Genomic DNA, 21,963 nt, shown 5'->3' on the forward strand with positions numbered 1-21,963 from the left:
ACAGATCGGCCCATCACCCCGTTCACTGATTGGTCGATCTAGACCAGTCAGTCACAGTGACTGACTATGATGGCCTCCACTTATTTTCTCACTGTAGGTGGATAGCTTTACACCTAAAATTCGCGGTGATAGGCTCTTCACCCTGGACTCTGATAGAGGCTTAACAGTTTTCTGGAAAACCTACCAACATTATATGTACCTATTTGGCCGCGGAATCCCATCTCTTTTTTAATTGTGACACACACTCATAAACAGTATATATAGCTAAAATATAAAATGACACAGATGCTTTCCAAGATTGAATGGTTTTATAAACATAAAAAAACACAAAATAAAAATACTCTGCTGAACAACGTAGTGCTTGTTTTTAAGGACGCATAACTGGGTTTATAGACACGAGGCAAATTGAAACCGATGTTTATTTATATTTCAGTTGACACATTTAGAGCTGAACATAATTGTTATGTCCCTCATGGTGTTTGCCGTTTATGCAAGAGTGATCGTAATTTGACAAACTGATTATAATAAATAGCCTCAATTTGCCAAAGTATGATCACACAGTGTAATAGCCTATCAGGTGCCTTGTTGCAGGAGCTCGATGTCGAGGTACTTATTCATCTCCAGTAGCAAGTATGGATGAAATCTACCTGTGTCCTTATTACTCTGTTCCCTATCCTGATTTAACCCATTTAGGTCTAGGATTATTTAATGCTTTACCTATTGAAAAATAGCTTGTAGATCTGCTATTTTTGAAAAAGTCGTGAAAATGTGTACAAATCTTTGAATACATTTATTTTTAAAGCGAGCGTTTTTGTAACTCAAACTTTTCTTCTGGGTGGTCCCTGGAACTAAATATTTTGAGATGGGGGTCCGTGGCCAAATACATATCAGTTTGGGGGTCCTTCACATGAAAAAGTTTGAGAACCACTGACACAGTAGTCTCTCAAGAACAGACTAACTGAGCTCCAGTTGAGTGAAAAGGACCTTTTCTTTGACGATGGCTGGCCAGATTGCTGACATAGAAACATATGTTTTTCAAAAAACCTTAGAAGGATTCAAAAGACACTTATAGAATCGGGTCAAAATTAAACATTTCAAGTTTTTTCAAAAATAGCAGATCTACAAGCTCGCAGCGCGGCACTCGGTGCCGCCGCTGTGAGCTTGCAGTCACCCGAGAGAGACTTGGAGTAGAACCGCTGCTCCTTCACTTGGAAAGGAGTCAGCTTAGGTGGTTGGGGCATCTAGTACGGATGCCCCCCGAGCGCCTTCCTAGGAAGGTCCTCGATGCGCGTCCCACTGGGAGGAGACCCCGTGGCAGACCAAAGACCAGATGGAGGGATTATATCTCCACACTGGCTTGGGAACGCCTCGGTATACTCCCTGAGGGAGTGGAGGAAGTTGCTCAGGATAAGGAAATCTGGAGGTCTCAGTTGGAACGGTTACCACCGCGACCCGATTCCGGATAAGCGGTTGAAGATGGATGGATGGATGGATGGATGGATGGATGGATGGAGATCTATAAGCTGTCAAGGTGTTGAAATTTGAAGCTCTGTAAGCTTGCAGATCTGTTCTTTATCTGACGCGCGATGCCGTTGAACCATGGAATTCCTCTCCACGAGGAAGTGGGTTACACGTTGGACTTTCTGGTTGCCTTTTGTGGTGTTAAATGGGGTGTGGATTAATCCAAATGGTGCGCAGATGAACAGATTTAATTGGTGGAATTAATGTGATACACGGCTGAGATGTGTGCAAATCAAGGCTCTACACATCAATGTACAATTATAGGCATTTAGCAGACACTCTTAATCCAGGGTGATTTGCAGTAAGCAAGTACAACACAAGGTAATCATCAAATGCATAGAAATAGTAATGTATAAGACCATAGGAAAACCATCGGTAAAATCTTCAGTCTAACAGTAGAATAACCAAACAAATACATTATCTGTACATTGAAACTATACACACTATGGGATTCAACAATGACCTGCAACGTTTTCAGGCCAAGGACCCTTTAGTTGAGAGAGAGATGAAGCAGGGACCCCCACAACCTGTTCATAGATTCTATATATTGTTTGACAGCACAATCATCAGTGTATTTTGGATTCATGTCAACTTGTGTTTTCAGATATTTAACCACTTGAACCGTCAATACTTAATAAACTTGACCTTTCACTCTGTACTTAGTCTGCTCTTTTTCCCCTCTACACAAAAGCTCTTTGCCGAAAATAGCCGATCTACAAGCTTGTAGATCTGCTATTTTTGGCTAGTTCTCAGAATATGGACACAAGGGTTCAAGTGGTTATTATAAAAAATAAAATAAAAAAAAGAACATTATCGCTCAGTGATTTGGAGGACCCCCTGTAGTAACTCTGTGGACCCCCTAGGTTTAAGACCCATGGTCTACATAACATGCTAACACACCATCTACTATCAATCCTCAATCTGATTTTCGGGCAAATTAATCACAAGAAAAACCTGTCCTGGTATGTTAGGAGGAGCGAAGAAAATAAATCACATCAGTCTGATTTATACCTTAGATACTATATATTACCCCTCACAAAGAAGGGACAAAATCACAACACTTTACTACAATCTATCATGAGTATCAATTCCCAACGCAGACACATATTAATAATGTTGTTTGTTTTTGCTGTGTTGGACAGAAGTGACAGGGGAGAATTCATTCACTCTGACAAGTATAAGATATTAACTCATTGCATGCCAGGCCCGATAGTCCCGAGATTATTTCAATGTCTTTCCCTGCCAGGCCCGATAGTCCCGAGAATTTCCGCCATTTTGAAAAAGAAAAAAAAAAAAAATTCAAAAAAAGTTTTTTTTTTCAAATTTTTTTTTTGGACCCCAAAAAATGTAGTAGGCATGATAGAAATCGCGAAATTGCATGTTTAACCCCCATAGCAACCCCATCTATCAAACATGGCAGCCATCTTTGTTTACATTTTAGGAAAACATAATGGCTTGTATCTCATGAATGCCTGAACGGATTTCCATTCTGATTTTTTTGTTTGAAAGCTGTGAGCAATGTGGACACACGTGGTGCATTATCTAGGCATGGGTGTGCATGATCCGTGCACTATGAATTACATGGAAGTCTATGGAGACCAGAGGCACCATAGAGTACGAAGGTATTGTTAAATGGCGGGGAATGTGTTAATTCACTGCTGTTGGACAAACAGTCCTTTAGACCAAAAACATTTTAGTAATTCTCTGTTCTCACGATGCCTTTACATTATTAATATTTTCATTACCAAGCTCAATATTAAAAGGAGAAGGCCGTTCCTTTTACAGGACCATTCAGTGCTTGTGAATATAAAAGTGTTTTTTCTCTTCAGGTAAAACTAACAGGAGAGAGAGACAGACGCCTATGACCTGCAGCCATGCAGGCACGTACGTGCACACATAGACATCCTTTTATACATAGACGTCCTTTTATCCATCTGTAAAAAGTGCCCTCTCCAGACCATGAATGCAGTTTTCACTATGGTGAAAGAAATGCTAAATGCCCCCTCTTTCCATGCCATACCTGAAGGCAGCATTCAAGAGAATTGCCTTGTCCAAACTCTCCTGAACTTGAATGCAGCATCTTATGTTGAAAGAATTGCCCTCTCTGTGTAGAAATCTATGCCGTTTTACACCACATCTCCAGTATTCACTTGATTATAGTTCAGTGTGGTATCAAGCACCCAAAATAGCCGACCTCCAAGCTCACAACGCGCCGCAGCGCGACGCGTTGTGAGCTTGGAGGTCGGCTATTTTCAATATTTCCACCCAAAGGCCCTTTTAGAAATGTCAGTCCCTGCCTCTCTAACATTCTCTGCACGTCCCTGCCTGCAGCTATGTGACTGATCAGTGATTGTGAGAGTGACATTAGGGACCTGTACAGTAAACTGTGTGTGAGGGAGCTACTTATGTTTGCATTTAATTTAAAGGGAGTACAGAGGCCATATACAGTATGTGTTCAGCTAAGATCTGGTGCATTACCTCTGGCACTTGAGGTGATGTTTGTTCTGTAGGTATACTGGTATTCCCGTTTGTGTGCTCTTTGTGACTTGGGAGTTGTGGAAGACAAGTTTTTAGTTTGTCACTGTCCACTGTACAATGATGTAAGAAAGTCTTTATCTGAAATTATTACCCGGCTTGTTTGAATGCTTGATTCTGATTGGTCAATCGCTGAAATCAGAGGTCTGATATTTCTGGATAACAGACTGCTCCGCTCTATAACAGACCGCTGCCTAATCAAAGACTCAGAGCACCTGCTGCAGTCAAGCTGCACTGCGTGAATCTTGTGCTTTAACCGACATGTCGGACATGTAAACAAACACACAGCGACATTTAGAACTAAACGTTGCTCTCAAGAATGTTTAAAGCGAGAAATAGACGACGCAGTTTCAGAAAATGGATTCTATCTAATCAGCACTTCCTTGATTTCCAAGGCGACCGTGTCGCGCTAGGGGGACGCCCAGCGCAACACTCTGTAAACAAGGAAATACTTTGTTTTGTTTTTAGTTTTGAGTGAAATTATTAATTTTATTTAGTAGCCGGGTAATAAGCGTGATAATGAATGGCTCCATGGGGATTCACGGTACGTAACAGTCCGGCAGCCTGATATCTGATATCAGGCCGTCGGACTGTTACGTACCGTGAATCCCCGCAGAGCCATTCATTATCACTTACAAAAAGGATAAGAATCCAGATTTGTTTTGGATGTCCGAATGTTGTAGGCTATATGTTCAGTTGGCTGTTCACTATAAGGACGTTTTTGTTTCAGGAAATTCATTCATTCATTTGTACTGTTAATGTTGCATTTGTATAGCGCCTTTATCCAAGGCAGTTTACATAGATTGGGCATTACATTCACCCATTCACGCACACATTCATTACATTCACCCATTCACGCACACATTCATTACATTCACCCATTCACGCACACATTCATTACATTCACCCATTCACGCACACATTCATTACATTCACCCATTCACGCACACATTCATTACATTCACCCATTCACGCACACATTCATTACATTCACCCATTCACGCACACATTCATTACATTCACCCATTCACGCACACATTCATTACATTCACCCATTCACACACACATTCATTACATTCACCCATTCACACACACATTAATAATAATAGTAATAATACATCGAACTTATATAGCGCTTTTCAAGGTACTCAAAGTCGCTTTACAAAACAAAATAAAAACAACTTTATTAGGACAAAGTTAAAAGGATAAAATCTAAGAAGTACATTAACAGGGCACACAAACAATAAAAATAAAACTGAAGGGAGGGTGGAGTAAAGGCTTTCAACACGGCAAGGGTGGGGGCTTCTTTTATATGAGGTGGGAGTGGGTTCCAGAGGGTGGGGGCTGCCCTGTCACCCCAAGTGCGTTTTTTCGCCTTATGAGTGAACTTCAGAAGGTTTTCATTTCCAGACCTGAGGGCGCGGGAGGGAACATGGCGTTCGACAAGGTCTGGAGATAGCTGGGAGTCTGGTTATTGAGGGCCTTGTAGGTGGTGATCAGTATTTTGAAGTCAATTCTATATTTTATTGGAAGCCAGTGGAGGTTGTGGAAAACTGGGGTGATGTGGTCTCTTGATCGGGTTCTGGTGAGGAGGCGGGCTGCGGAATTTTGCACATACTGTAGTTTGTTGAGTACTTTGGACATTGCATTTGCATTTGTGGACATTCACACACAGTGATGTCAGAGGAAACCATGCAAGGCACCAACCTGCTCATCAGGAGCAACTAGGGGTTCAGAGTCTTGCTCAAGGACTCTTCTACACTAACTCTGGGGGAGCCCAGGATCGAACTGGGAACCCTCTGTGTTCTAAGATGGCAACTCTACTCCTGAGCACTGCCCCTGTTGAACTCTTACACGTCATCAATCAATCAATCAATCAATCAATCAATCAATCAATCAATCAATCAATCTCTCTCTCCCTCCAGGTATGAGATCAGAGACGTGCACCTGGTGGAGGAGAGCGTCCTCGAGGCCCTGAAGGTCAAGGCCGACTTCCACAACTTCAAGCCCCGCCCCTTCAACATGATGGAGTTCTACGACCGCACGGGCCACGACGTCCACGACATGCTGCTGAGCTGCCACTTCAGAGGAGCCGAGTGTCGCCCCGAAGACTTCAAAGTGGTCAGTACCCCGTTAGACCTCAAATCCTCTAGGGCAGGGGTTTTCAACTTTTTCATGTTGAGAACCGGGACTCGGGAGTTTGTGTAGGAAAGATTTGAGGGCGCACTTACACTGTCAGTTACGGTGGGCAGGCTGTGATGTCATTATGTTTCCACTGCGGAATGTTGGAATCTCATTGGGTGAAGATGGCTGCACATATCACGTGACGTTGATCTCCTCTGATACTAGGACATGGCGTGTTTTAGGCGGAAGCATTCAGACGTTTTGTTTGCAGAACAAAGCTGCCGAGTGAACGCTAGACTCCGAGACAAGCATGAGTAAACATTAATTTATTGGAAACATATGGACTAACACCTGGCAAGGAGTTTGCGGGTCGGTAGAAACAGTTAGTTTGGACAATGCGGTCAGCACCTTATATATTGCATTTGTACATGTTTGGAGCAGAACATGGACGGAAGGACTCTGCCAGCTCGCCGTTATAACTCTGTGCTCTGAATGATGTGCAGAGTGTGGGTTATGGGCTGTACACAGTGTATGAGGGACTGGATGATGTGCAGAGTGGGTTATGGGCTGTACACAGTGTATGAGGGACTGGATGATGTGCAGAGTGGGTTATGGGCTGTACACAGTGTATGAGGGACTGGATGATGTGCAGAGTGGGTTATGGGCTGTACACAGTGTATGAGGGACTGGATGATGTGCAGAGTGGGTTATGGGCTGTACACAGTGTATGAGGGACTGGATGATGTGCAGAGTGGGTTATGGGCTGTACACAGTGTATGAGGGACTGGATGATGTGCAGAGTGTGGGTTATGGGCTGTACACAGTGTATGAGGGACTGGATGATGTGCAGAGTGGGTTATGGGCTGTACACAGTGTATGAGGGACTGGATGATGTGCAGAGTGGGTTATGGGCTGTACACAGTGTATGAGGGACTGGATGATGTGCAGAGTGTGGGTTATGAGGTGCAGTGCACAGTGTATGAGGGACTGGATGATGTGCAGAGTGGGTTATGAGGTGCAGTGCACAGTGTATGAGGGACTGGATGATGTGCAGAGTGTGGGTTATGAGCAGTGCACAGTGTATGAGGGACTGGATGATGTGCAGAGTGTGGGTTATGAGCAGTGCACAGTGTATGAGGGACTGGATGTCTCAGAGGTAATGTTGGAGAACCCAGACGTAGCCTATCATCTTCATATGTAGGCACTGTTTCAGCATACCTTAGTATAGAATAAAGTAAAGGATTTCTCTGTAACAAAGAGGAAGGTGGTTAAAACGCCGATCTACGAGGCATATTACTGGATGTTTGGATGGATGGATGTTTGGATGGATGGATGTTTGGATGGATGGATGGATGGATGGATGGATGGATGATGGATGTTTGGATGGATGGATGGATGGATGGATGATGGATGTTTGGATGGATGGATGGATGGATGGATGGATGGATGGATGGATGATGGATGTTTGGATGGATGGATGGATGGATGGATGGATGATGGATGTTTGGATGGATGGATGGATGGATGGATGGATGGATGATGGATGTTTGGATGGATGGATGGATGGATGGATGGATGGATGGATGGATGGATGGATGGATGGATGGATGGATGATGGATGTTTGGATGGATGGATGGATGGATGGATGGATGGATGATGGATGTTTGGATGGATGGATGGATGATGGATGGATGGATGGATGGATGGATGGATGGATGATGGATGTTTGGATGGATGGATGGATGGATGGATGGATGGATGATGGATGTTTGGATGGATGGATGGATGGATGGATGGATGGATAGATGATGGTTGTTTGGATGGATGGATGGATGGATGGATGGATGGATGGATGGATGTTTGGATGGATGGATGGATGGATGGATGGATGGATGGATGGATGGATGGATGGATGGATGGATGTTTGGATGGATGGATGGATGGATGGATGGATGTTTGGATGGATGGATGGATGGATGGATGTTTGGATGGATGGATGGATGGATGGATGGATGGATGGATGGATGTTTGGATGGATGGATGGATGGATGGATGGATGTTTGGATGGATGGATGGATGGATGGATGGATGGATGGATGGATGGATGGATGGATGGATGTTTGGATGGATGGATGGATGGATGGATGGATGGATGGATGGATGGATGTTTGGATGGATGGATGGATGGATGGATGGATGGATGGATGGATGTTTGGATGGATGGATGGATGGATGGATGGACGGACGGACGGACGGACGGACGGACGGACGGACGGATGAGAGGTCTCTCATCTGAGAGCTAAGGCAGCATGTACTGTAGGATATTGAATATATTGTATACTGTGAATATATATTACCCTATATGTGTAAGGGCTGGGACCTGACCTTCATACAGTAACACCTTGTCTTGTGTGGAAAGCTAAAAAGTCCAATAGAGGGTATGCGCGTGACATCACTGTTGCTGGAAGTTATGTGGGAACACGCCTACTGAGTGGCAAAAAACTCATTTCTGCCATTGACAGCCCATACATCCAAACAGAAAAGTCATATCTGATTGTATTAAACAAAGTTAACTCACCAACATTGCGGCTGTACTGAAAGCTTGAATTATCCTCTTTCTATCTGCAAAGTTTTTGTTTCATAAAAATCCACCATAGGCATGCTATGAGCTACTTTCTGTCAAGACATTCTGTGCAGGTTTTTATTTTTCAAAGTTTCAGAGTTTGGAAGCGCTCGTTTTCTACAACACAACATCCTGCTGCCCCTGCATTATGTGCAAATTAGAAACAGGTGGTATGCAGGGCCGTTGAGTGATTTGCAACTAGCGCTTCCAAACTCCAATGCTCCATGCTGCTCAATGTTTGCCACTCAGTCTAGATTCGGGGGGCGGGTCCCAGTGGACGTGCTCATACCATTACTTTTCAGGACTCAAATTCCCCAAACATGCTAAAGTAGCATTGAGCTTGTAGATCTGCTAATTTAGATGCTAATGTGTGACGATGCAGTGTTACGGAGTAGGGCGTTGATTTACGAAACCAACGGAGAACATGGAAATGCAGAGATAAGAGGTTTCTGTGATGACATTGTACAGCCAACATCATGTTATATAGAAGGCTGCATGTCATCCATCATGTTCTATAGGAGGCTGTATGTCAACACAGCAGCTGTATGATGGGTAGCAGCACCGCGAGGGGTTAACTCAGCAGGGAAGCACACATGTGTTCTCCTTCTGCACAGCACTGTGAAATCCCACAGACATCCAAGTTTAACTAGGATGCACATTTGACATTTTAACCACATGATATACATTAGAGCAGGGGTTTTCAGAGTGGGTGACAGCTAGGGCACCCTGGGGTGCCGTGACGCCAGTGCCGGGTTGTCTTTGCGTGATTCTAACTCAATTAAGTAGAACATTATTGTGTATTATTATTTTATGCTTTAACTATTGAAAAATAGCAGATATACAAGCTCACAGCTGCAAGCTTGTAGATCTGCTATAGATCTAAGTGTCTTTTGAATCCTTCTAAGGTTTTTTGAAAAACCTACGTTTCTATACGTCAGCAATCTGGCCAGCCATCGTCAAAGAAAAGGTCCTTTTCACTTAGCTGGAGCTCAGTTAGTCTGTTCTTGAGGGACTACAATGTCAGTGGTTCTGAAACCCTTTCATGTGAAGGACCCCCAAAATTATATGTATTTGGCCACGGACCCCCATCTCAAAATATTTAGTTCCAGGGACCACCCAGAAGCAAAATTTTAGTTACAAACATTCGCTTTGAAAATAAATATATTCAAAGATTTGCACACATTTTCACGACTTTTTCAAAAATAGCAGATCTACAAGCTCGCAGCGCGGCACTCTGTGCGGCGCTGTGAGCTTGTATATCTGCTATTTTTCACTGGTTAAAGCATTCAATAATTCTAGGCCTGAATGGGTTAAACGCGGATTGCAGATCTGCAACACATCTGCTGAGGTTGTACAACATATATGGTCAGTTTAATTAGCAGTGCCAGGGGTGTCAAACCAAATTCTGAGCACCGAGTGCCGCACTGCGAGCTTGCAGATCTGCTGTTTTTCTGTGCCCCTTGAAACTGCTTGAAAGCCAGTATTGTATTTATCATTTTAAAAATGATTTAAACAGCCGATCTACAAGCACGTAACGCCTCGCGGCGTGAGGCGTTGTGTGCTTGTAGATCTGCTGTTTTCACTATACTGTTGTGCGACAGCCTTGTATGATGAAGCAGGGCTTTACTTTGCGAAGAAACGTACACATTTGAAACTTGGAGATACAAGGGGGTCCTCCAAATCTTTGTGTGATCGAAACCTTTTTATATTGACCACTTGAACCCTAGCATCCATATTCTGAGAACTTTAGCCAAAAATAGAGGCGTTGTGAGCTTGTAGATCTGCTATTTTCGCCAAAGAGGTTTGGCGTAGGGGGGAAAAAGAGCAGACAAAGGTCAAGTTTATTAAGTAATGACGGTTCAAGTGGTTAAATATCCGAAAACACAAATTGACATGAATCCTAAATACACTGATGATTGTGCTGTCAAACAATTAAACTATATGGAATCTACGAAAAGGTTGTGGGGGTCCCTGCTTCATCTCGCTCTCTCAACAAAGGGGTCCTTGGGCCTGAAAACGTTGAAGACTCCTGCCCTACATTATGCAGTGCAGTACAGTACAGTACAGTACAGTACAGTACAGTACAGTACAGTACAGTATGTGTGTAATTATCACACTTCAGAGACTGTATAGTATAGTAAGTACACACTGCCTCTCTGTGGCGAAGGCTCTGCTCGCTAAAGAGCTTTTAAAGGGCAGCTCAGACAGCTGGAAGAAGCAGGTCATTTCCACCTACCGTCAAGGCCAGCTCTGATGTGCCACGGATACATGGGAACCAGGGGCGTCACACCATATTCTGGGGCCCTGGGTACAAGGATACATGGGAACCAGGGGCGTCACACCATATTCTGGGCCCCGGGTACAAGGATACATGGGAACCAGGGGCGTCACACCATATTCTGGGCCCCGGGTACAAGGATACATGGGAACCAGGGGCGTCACACTATATTCTGGGGCCCTGGGTACAAGGATACATGGGAACCAGGGTTGTCACACCATATTCTGGGCCCCGGGTACAAGGATACATGGGAACCAGGGGCGTCACACTATATTCTGGGGCCCTGGGTACAAGGATACATGGGAACCAGGGGCGTCACACCATATTCTGGGCCCCGGGTACAAGGATACATGGGAACCAGGGGTGTCACACCATATTCTGGGCCCCGGGTACAAGGATACATGGGAACCAGGGGCGTCACACCATATTCTGGGGCCCGGGTACAAGGATACATGTGAACCAGGGGTGTCACACCATATTCTGGGGCCCGGGTACAAGGATACATGTGAACCAGGGGTGTCACACCATATTCTGGGGCCCCGGGTACAAGGATACATGGGAGCCAGGGATGTCACACCATATTCTGGGGCCCGGGTACAAGGATACATGTGAACCAGGGGCGTCACACCATATTCTGGGCCCCGGGTACAAGGATACATGGGAAACAGGGGCGTCACACCATATTCTGGGGCCCCGGGTACAAGGATACATGGGAACCAGGGGCGTCACACCATATTCTGGGCCCCGGGTACAAGGATACATGGGAACCAGGGGGGTCACACCATATTCTGGGCCCCGGGTACAAGGATACATGGGAAACAGGGGCGTCACACCATATTCTGGGGCCCCGGGTACAAGGATACATGGGAAACAGGGGCGTCACACCATATTCTGGGGCCCCGGGTACAAGGATACATGGGAACCAGGGGGGTCACACCATATTCTGGGGCCCCGGGTACAAGGATTCACTGCGGGCCCCCCATGAATGTTCTTCATAGGGAGAGGAGGGGGTTTAACCAATTTAGACTGGGAACGCATTACGCATTATTTTGTGCTTTAACCATTGAAAAATAGCAGATACAAGCTTGTAGATCTGCTATTTTTGAGAAATCGTGGAAATTTTGTGCAAGTCTTTGAAAAACCCATGTTTCTATGTCAGTGGTGCTCTAACTGTTTCGTGTCAAGGACCCCCAAAATGATATGTTTTTGGCCACGGACCCCCATTTAAATATATTTTGTTCCAGTTAAATTTGAGTTCGAAATGTTCGCTTAAAAACATATACATTCAAAGTTTTGCACACGTTTTCACGACTTTTCAAAAATAGCAGATCTACAAGCTCGCAGCGCTTGTATATCTGATAATTTTCAATAGCTAAAGTATAAAATAATTAATGCCCCCTCCACCGTGGGCCCAAGTAACTCAGTCCCACTCCGTGTTACAGTATGTCACATTCCTATGATAGGAGTCAAGAGTTCACATAAAAAATTCACAGAGCTGCCCTTTAATTACCACTCACTACATACAGTACATGTATACATACTGTACAGTACACACACACACACACACACACACACACACACACACACAGACACACACAGACACACACACACACACACACACACACACACACACACACACACACACACACACACACACACACACACACACACACACTGTATGGCATCTTTTTCCTAGGTATTTGCTTTGCATTATAAATACTTGATGTCAGAATTGTGGACTGATCTTTTTCATGTTTTTTTATGTGACAAAAGTTTACTTTAGTTTGCAGCGACAGAAATATTATTGCTCAATGAGCGTCGTAAATGGATCAATCAACGAAGAGATTGATTGATTGATTGATTGATTGATTGAAGACTTTATTAGAAGTTTGCATAGAAAAACGTACAGTTTCATGACAGTACGGTTCACTGGTACAAGGTCAACTAAAAGGAGATCCTAGAAAATACTAAGCTTATTTCCATAGGAAACCATTGAAGTATCTCATATAACATTGAATGACAGACGGATAGAACACAGTACTATGCAGTAGATATAGTAAAAAAATAAAAAAAATAAACAGTGCAAAAAATATATACAGTAGGTAAATACAGAGAAGGGTCAGGGGAGGCAATAACAGAAATATGATTGCTCAACTAGAAGCAGTGCTCTTCCGAGCACAGGTCTCCACCAGGCCACACAAATTGCCCTGTTATAGCGCCACCATGAGGCTGATTTGAGAAATTTGAAGTGGCATTTCTTCCTCTACCTAGTGGGAACGTGCACACCCAATTTCACCAAGATTGCACGCTGTGTTCATGATTTGAGACATTTTGTTCAAAACTGAGCAATCCTGCAAACTTTGGAAGCCAATTGTAGCCAATCAGGATGGAATATGGAAAATCGGACGTATCCATGATGATCACATGATTGTAGAGATACTGTCTACCGATTTGAAGGATTTTTGGACAAAATCTGTAGGAGTAGTGTACAGAAATGTGTTTTGCAAACATCGGCTCATGGTGGCGCTAGAACGGGGCCATTTGAAAAATGTGGGGCAGAGGTTCTGAATTGGCATCCAGGGAGTGTGTGTGCTCAGTCTGGCAGCGATCGGGCCAACGGTGTGAACCAGAAACACAAAGAGCTTTTAAAACCCATCATTAAACCTGGGTTGGAGCTTGGCTTTAATCCTCAGCTATAAGAGGCTGCAGTTTATTCATTATTTAGTTCAGTTTCTCTGCCTTGGTTTTCTTTCTCTTGTGAGAGAAGAGGAGAAGAACTGCAAAGCTGCATGGACTCCTCTGACATTAAACCGTCGTATGGACAAAGATTTGAGTTAATGTGGTGGCACGGGATCAAAGGAAGGTTTTAAAGTGGATACTGTGACATCGTTTACGCCTCAAGGACCACTGGTTGAGAACCAGTGGTCCTTGAGGCGGTTCCAGGTGGTCCCCAGATAAATGATGGAGACGCCACGCCACGCCACGCCACGCCACGTCACGTCACGTCACGTCACGTCACGTCACGTCACGTCACGTCACGTCACGTCACGTCACATCACGTACGTCACGTCACACTTTTGGCCCTACTCTTTGCACACAGACGCGTTTTGTTTGCACGGATAAAACGGACAATCTTTTTTTTTTAAGAAAACAATGATTCTCTACGACCTCAGGCACACCCGCTCCAAATTAGCCGTGCGACGAGTGGCTGCGGCCGTGCGTTTTTTTCTCAATCGCACCCAGTTCGATTTGTGAGTCTTGTCGCATGCGGTTAAAAAAACTCATCACTCCTTTTATGACTCCTTTTGGGATCCGCAGCGCCGATTCCACACAGCCTTGCACACCAAATCCAATGCGTTTTAATTATGCAGCAAACGGAAAAAAACGCAATGGTTGAAAAACACGTCTGTGTGCAAAGACCTTTACTGGTCATAATACCTGATCATCATGTTTTCGGGGGAAGAAAGTTATGGCATCCCATCTTTGAAGGGGAAGACCACTCATTTTCAATATTGAAATATGTCATTAATATACCTTAGAGGAGTTGTGTGGAAATAGAAAAAAGTTCCCCCCCTTCTGTGTTGCCTAGAACTGGAGGATTGATTTTGGGGTTTGTATTGTAAAGTACAATGTGTGATGTCATCAAGTTGTAATTTACAATACAAACCCCAAAATCAAACCTCCAGTTCTAGGCAACACAGAAGGGGGGGGGGGGGGGGACTTTTTTTCTATTTCCACACAACTCCTCTAAGGTATATTAATGACACAGTTCAATATTGAAAATGGGTGGTCTTCTCCTTTAAGTAAATGTACTGTAGTTACTTTCCACCAGCTAGTAACAGTAGAGTGTAGTGGGCTGAGACGTGTGGACCAACACAGCGTAGATTATTTAGCAGCGGTTCTCTGTCTCCTTCACAGCCTCATTTAACTGGCAGGTCTTCTCAGGTCCTGGATGTTATATTCTCTCTCACTGCTGCAGTGTTCTCACACAGGGGCGTCAATTGGGTATGGCAGGGGTATGCAGCTGCCATACCCTGGGTTCAGGGGGGAAAATAAAAGTTACTTTTAAATATAAATCCATGAATGTCTCTTTGTCTATCTGTGCTGGTTATTATGTTGTTAAATTACAGTAAAATAACTACAAATGCAAACTGTAACAAAATGGTCACTTTATTATAATTGTATTCTCCACACTTGTATTCTCCCCATCTTGACAGAATGGAATATTCCCAGGTTCCGCAGGTCAGCTGCACAGGTGCAATGCATTGTTGTTAATTGTGGCACGTTTACTAACATGCCAAGTTTAGCTGCACTTGAACAACCGTTCCAGGCTGCCATATCCAGCCCAAGAAACCGTAGAAACCTGTGTAAAAAACTGACAAAACTCGTTTTTTTTTCAGACATTGTGAAAATAGCCGATCTACATGCTCACAACGCCTCGCAGCACGAGGCGTTGTGAGCATGTAGATCTGCTATTTTCACAATAGAACCGTGTTATCCAAAATGTAATGCCTCTTTTCCATGAGGACTCCCATCTTTGCCATACCCTAGCTTTTGCTGAACTGACGCCACTGTCCTCCCAGCGCTCCACAGAGGAGGAGGAGGTACAGTAATTACTGCTATAAAACTCCTTACATTCATGTTTAATGAAGCCGTCAGGGAAAGTTGTTTTGATATTACCACCACCATCACGGTGCCGCCAAGTACCTCGCATTTGTCGACGTTTTATGATTTTGTACTTTTGTGAAATTAACGGCGTACTTCATTGTACTTGAGTTTCGGTGTCAACGCTAAAGTAGTGGAAATTATCCTAATCTGTTATATCTAGGAGCTCGTTGAGAGCTCGTAGATGGGCTGTTTTCACCACTTTGGCGGTGGTTAGGGCTGTGGGGTGTATAAATGTTTAACCAATGAAAAATATCAACCCAGAACTTGTGACAACTACATTGGAGCACAGGTTATTATTATTATTATTATTTTTTTCCTGAAAAGTAATGCATGGTTTTGGCCATTTCCACCAGACATTGTGAAGCTGTACTATAGACAACTTACAGTAACAATGATATATTCATAACCATTCATAACTAAGAGATACCAATACAACCACAGATATAATAAGGTTGGGCGATAATTTAGGAAAACCTTCGATATTCGATAACGCTGTTGAATACCTTGATATCCATATTACTCACGATATTAGTAAAAACAAGCGTTTTTAATGTTTTTCTGCTTTAGGTCCACTGCCTGCCTAACCCAGATAATGAATAGCATTCCCATGCATGCACACTGCACAGTACACATAGAATAAATATATACAGTAGATATTTACAATAGAAAATAAAATAAAAAATAGCAGAGCTACAAGCTCGCCACACTGTGAGTTTGTATACTGTATCTGCTATTTTTCAATAGTTCTACGTTTTTACGTTTTGTAGTGTACAGGAATAATAGGCAAGGCAGCTCAATGTGTAGCACATTTCAACAACCAGGCTTCCAACACAACATCAAGCAAAGGGAACACAATTATACCATGAGAAATAGCAGGGCTGCTGTATATTATATAATTTATAACACAGTGCAGGCTCAGCTGAGAGAGAGAAAAAAAAGGAGCTCAATCAAAGGCAGCGGCAAACAGCGAGCTCTCTATAGCTGAGATTTAACCCATTCAGAACGGGTACACAAACTACACATTGAATGCTTTAACTATTGAAACACAGCAGATATACAAGCTCACAGCGCGCCACTGAGCTTGTAGATCTGCTAGTTTTGAAAAACTGTGAAAATTAGAATTTTGACCCGATTCTATAAGTGTCTTTTGAATCCTTCTAAGACTTTTTGAAAAACCTATGTGTCTATGTCAGCAATCTGGCCAGCCATCGTCAAAGAAAAGGTCCTTTTCACTTCAACTGGAGCTCAGTTAGTCTGTTCTTGAGAGACTACAATGTCAGTGGTTCTCAAACCTTTTCATGTGAAGGACCCCCAAAATGATATATATTTGGCCACAGACCCACATCTCAAAATATTTAGTTCCAGGGAACACTCAGAAGCAAAATTTGAGTTACAAACGTTCGCTTTGAAAATACATAATATTCAAAGATTTGCACACATTTTCACAACTTTTTCAAAAATAGCAGATCTACAAGCTCGGTGCCGCGCGGTGAGCTTGTAGATCTGCTATTTTTCACTGGTTAAAGCATTCAATAATTCTAGGCCTAATGGGTTTTAAAATAAACATAGCAGTCCTGTCTGTGGTGTTCTGGGAGCATGAAAGCATTTCTACAGAGGAGTAAAATGCTTAGGTTCTGGGTTCATCAGACACTGTAGCAGCAGCAATAATAATAATGCTTAAAGGAGTAGTTCACCACTTTTCAACCTGTCTTCATATAATAGGTCCTCACTAATGTTCATAATAAAATAGCAAAAAAAAAAAATTCTATTCAGTCTGGGTCTCATAGGAGAGCTGTCAAATCCTTCCTACCGGTGACATCATCGGTTGACAAAAAATAAATAAATAATATTTTTGAAAAAAGAAAAGAAAAAGATTTTTATTATCACGAGAACAATGGCTTCCACTTTAACATTGCAACTTTTTCAGGAATAGAAAGCCTGCAGTTTCTATTAGCTTGCATTTCCCATTGATGATGTCACCGGTAGGAAGGATTTGACCCACCCACAGCTCTCCTATGAGACCCAAACTGAGTAGAATTCTTTTTTGATATTTTATCATGAACATTAGTGAGGACCTATTATATGAAGAAAGGTTGAAAAGTGGTGGAGTGCCCCTTTAAACGTTTCTGACGTTTGTTTAGTTCATAGGTCTTCAACTACTTTTAGTTTGTTGCATTTGAATCCTAGCATCCCTAATTATTCATCCCTGTACTCTGAAAAAAGCAGATCTGCTATTTTTGCACACCAAATAAGGTCAAAGTGTACTATAGTCAGGGTTTAAGTGGTTCATGTTAACATGAATCCAACATTTTAATAGACAAGATCATCATACAAACAAACCAACCAACCAAAAACATTCATTTAAAACCTTAAAAAAGGTAGGCCTACTCAAATTTCCTTTTTTTTATTGGCACACACCAACAAGCTTATACGTAAGTAAAACAAAGTAAATCGTCACTGTCGGGCTCGTATCTCCAAGTTTCAAATTTATAATTTTTTTCACAAAGCAAAGCCCTGCTTCATCAAACAAGGCCATTGCACAAAAGTAGTGAAAACAGCAGATCTACAAGCACACAACGCCTCGCACCGTGTTGTGTGCTTGTAGATCGGCTGTTGTCACAAGTTTAAATCATTTTTAAAATGATTAATACAAAACAAACGGTTTTGGACACCTGACAACGACGAAATATAACTCATGTACAGTAATTGGCCCACTGGCTTGTCACTTGTCATGGTCTGAAATGGCAAATCTTTGAGTAGCAGCAGCGCAATAGAGAGAGATCTCTCTCTATAGCGCGCAATGAGGGCCTCTACAACTCTTTTTCCCGGGCTGAATCAGGGGCCCAGCACGTCCCTGTGTTTGGGCTATGAGGCTCCATCAGAGCATGTATGTATAGGTCTATGAGCCTACTGTGTGTATAGATTACTATAGACTGTGGGTTTAGCACTCCACTGAGAAAACCCATTGTTGATGCGCAACTTCTATCTTATTTATTCATGTACAGTAGGAGGGAAGGCCAGGCAAGGCAGTTTGTTTTGTACAGGACATTTCAACAAGGCAATGCAATGTGCTTTGCAAAGGGATGATACAATGATTATATAATCACTACACTCTGAGATCCCTGCTTCATCTCTCTCTCTAAGGGGGAGAAAGAGAGGAGAGGGGACCAGATTAATGCGGAGCGGGGATGAAAACGATAAGGATGTCCACAATTACAACACCAGAGGCAGCGCCACAGATCACGTTCAACCCAGATCAATTCAAACAAAGGGTTAGTAACTGGTAACTGGTAAAAACAAACCTAGCCCAGCCTTACCCTCCACCCTTCTATTGTAATTATCTACTGTATATATTTTTCCTGCACTGTTTTCTTTAGTTTTTAGTTTTTTTTCTGACTATGTACTGCAGTGCACGGTACTGTGTTCTATCCATCTGTCATTCAGTGTTATATGAGATACATACAGGAATGGTTTCCTGTGCAAATAAGCCAAGTGCTTTCTAGGATCTCCTTTTAGTTGACCATGTACCAGTGAACTGTACCGTCATGAAACTGTACATTTTCCTATGCAAACTTCTAATAAAGTCTTCAATCAATCAATCAATCAATGGCATGAGACCTTAAAGCTATACTTTGTAACTTTTCCAATAAAAACAAATCTTAACATTTTCTGAACACGCACTCCGTTAATTTCCGCCCCGAAAGCCTTTTCTTTATATGTTTTTTACTGAGCCGTGAGGGGGGGTTGCATTTCGCGCCAAAATTACGTCATCTGCATTCTTCCGTATATGTTGTCTCCAGATCATACACTACCGGCCAATCACAGCGCGGATCATACACTACCGGCCAATCACAGCGCGTCTTGCCGTCTTTTCAGGAAGTAGCTTGCCTCAACTCCCAACGCCTGGTCGCAGAGGGACGCGAGACCCCTCTACGGATGCGTCTCGGCGAGGCCCAGGCGGACGCGGTGGTCCCGCGGCCCCGTTCCGGTGGTCCGCGGCGACCCTGGGTGAAAAACGGCCGTAAAAAGCAATACCGCTACTGACCAGTAGTTGAGCAACTTCCATAGTAAGCTATAGCTTTAAATAGTTTTTTTTTGACGGATCGTCAAAAACACTGAGAACTGGAAGTACCGAAAAGTCTACATACCATACTATGCCCCCTTCAAGGCACAGGTTGCTGTTTGGCAGTGTTGATTTTGTTGACTAAAACTATGACTATTTTTTCACTGACGAAAACTAAATAAAAACTAAGCTGTGATGACTATAACTAAGACTAAATATATTGACAATTTCGTCAACAAAATAAAAACTAGACAAAAACGTTACGTCAGCACGTACTAGTGCTGAAGAGAGTAATTTTATGTTAGGTTGCTCTCAGGTGTTGCATGCTGAAAATAGCAGATCTACAAGCTCACAATGTGTCGCGCTGCGACGCGTTGTGAGCTTGTAGATCGGCTATTTTCAGCATGCAATCAAGTGTAAGTCATTACGATGCCATCAAGGCCTTCCAAAATATATTTTAGTTGAATAAATCAACTGTAGATTTAGTCGCCTAAAATCTTATGATATTTAGTTGACTAAAATCAGACAAAAACTAAAACTTTTCAGGTGACTAAATTATGACTAAAACTAAATGACATTTTATTCAAAAGACTATGACTAAAACAAAATCAAAATTTGCTGTCAAAAACAACACTGCTGTTTGCTCACTGAGTCACAGTTTGCCTTTTGGTCGATGACTCTGTGTCCAATAAAGCGTTCCAGTGCTTGAATCAAAGAGTGGAACATTAAAGCCATTTGTTGTTTTCTCTCTTGCCAGTGAGTGCATACGGTACGCTCCATGCCCTGCATGAATGCATCATTATCCATCTCATTAACCCCACCCCCAGAATAATGGAATATATTTTTATTGGTTTCACTTCAGTCGGACCTTTACCGAGCCACAGACGTCACGCACGCACGCAAGCACGCGCACACACTCCGTTGTTCCCTCTGCTTCCTTATTTAGGCCTAGAATTATTGAATGCTTTAACCAGTGAAAAATAGCAGATCCACAAGCTCGCAGCGCGGCACCGAGTGCCGCGCTGCGAGCTTGTAGATCTGCTATTTTTGAAAAAGTCGTGAAAATGTGTGCAAATCTTTGACAATATGTATTTTCAAAGCAAACGTTTGTAACTCAGATTTTGCTTCTGGGTGGTCCCTGGAACTAAATATTTTGAGATGGGGGTCCGTGGCCAAATACACATCATTTTGGGGGTCCTTTACATGAAAAGGTTTGAGAACCACTAGTAGTCTCTCAAGAACAGACTAACTGAGCTCCAGTTAAGTGAAAAGGACCTTTTCATTGACGATGGCTGGCCAGATTGATGACATAGAAACATAGGTTTTTTCAAAAAACCTTAGAAGGATTCAAATGACACATGATTTTTCGAAAATAGCAGATCTACAAGCTCGCAGCGCGGCACTCGGTGCGAGCTTGTATATCTGCTATTTTTCAATAGTTAAAGCATAATCAAATATATTTTAAACGCCTACCTCTATTATCATTCATGGCCCAAACTCCTTGTCACCCTAAAAGCAAGCAAAAGAGTGGAAACTAGAAAAAGAGCTGTCTGTCTGTCTGTCTGTCTGTCTGTCTGTCCGTCCATCCGTCCCCTGGCCGGTGGGGATGGGGGGGGTGTCACCTTGCAGAGCCCACCTGTCCCCCCTCGGGCCTCACAAGACAAGCAGAGCTCATCTCTTTCTCTCTCTCTCTCTTTCTTCCTCCTCTACTTCTCTCCTTCTCTCCCTCCCCCGGCAATTTTCCACATCCCTCGTTCATTTCCAAGCAGTTCACGCAGAGGAGAACACATCCTTCACGTCACGTGATGATCGCCCCCTGGGGGCCCCTCTCTGGTACTACGCATGCTTTAGTCTATGTCCTGCTGCCTCTACCTCTCTCTACACACACACACGTACGTACGTACGTACGCACGTGCGCGCACGCGCACACACACACACACACACACACACACACACACACACACACACACACACACACACACACACACACACACACACACACACTATCTACAATTTAGGCATTTAGGAGGCGCTATTAATCCAAAGCGACTTACAATAAGCAGTAGGAGCAGTGTCCAAAAATGTGGTTGAAAAAATCGGCCTGATGGTGGCGCTAAATGTGACAGATCCATGGTGATGACATGACTCTA

At 43.2% G+C, this 21,963-nt stretch overlaps 1 protein-coding gene across 1 annotated transcript in view; it reads left to right on the forward strand.

Moving 5' to 3' along the window:
- The window catches only part of LOC308291803 (acid-sensing ion channel 1-like), a gene marked incomplete at both ends in the record, with an annotated part of 330,088 nt that overhangs the window by 9,091 nt on the left and 299,034 nt on the right, over positions 1-21,963 (forward strand). Inside the window, one exon of the mRNA XM_080733935.1 lies at positions 5,982-6,177. Coding sequence (XP_080590061.1) covers positions 5,982-6,177 — 196 coding nt within the window. The remainder of the gene's footprint in view (positions 1-5,981; positions 6,178-21,963) is intronic.

This window comes from Nannobrachium achirus (assembly GCF_963921795.1).
Source record: "Nannobrachium achirus genome assembly, chromosome: 9".
Taxonomy (NCBI): Eukaryota; Metazoa; Chordata; class Actinopteri; order Myctophiformes; family Myctophidae; genus Nannobrachium; species Nannobrachium achirus.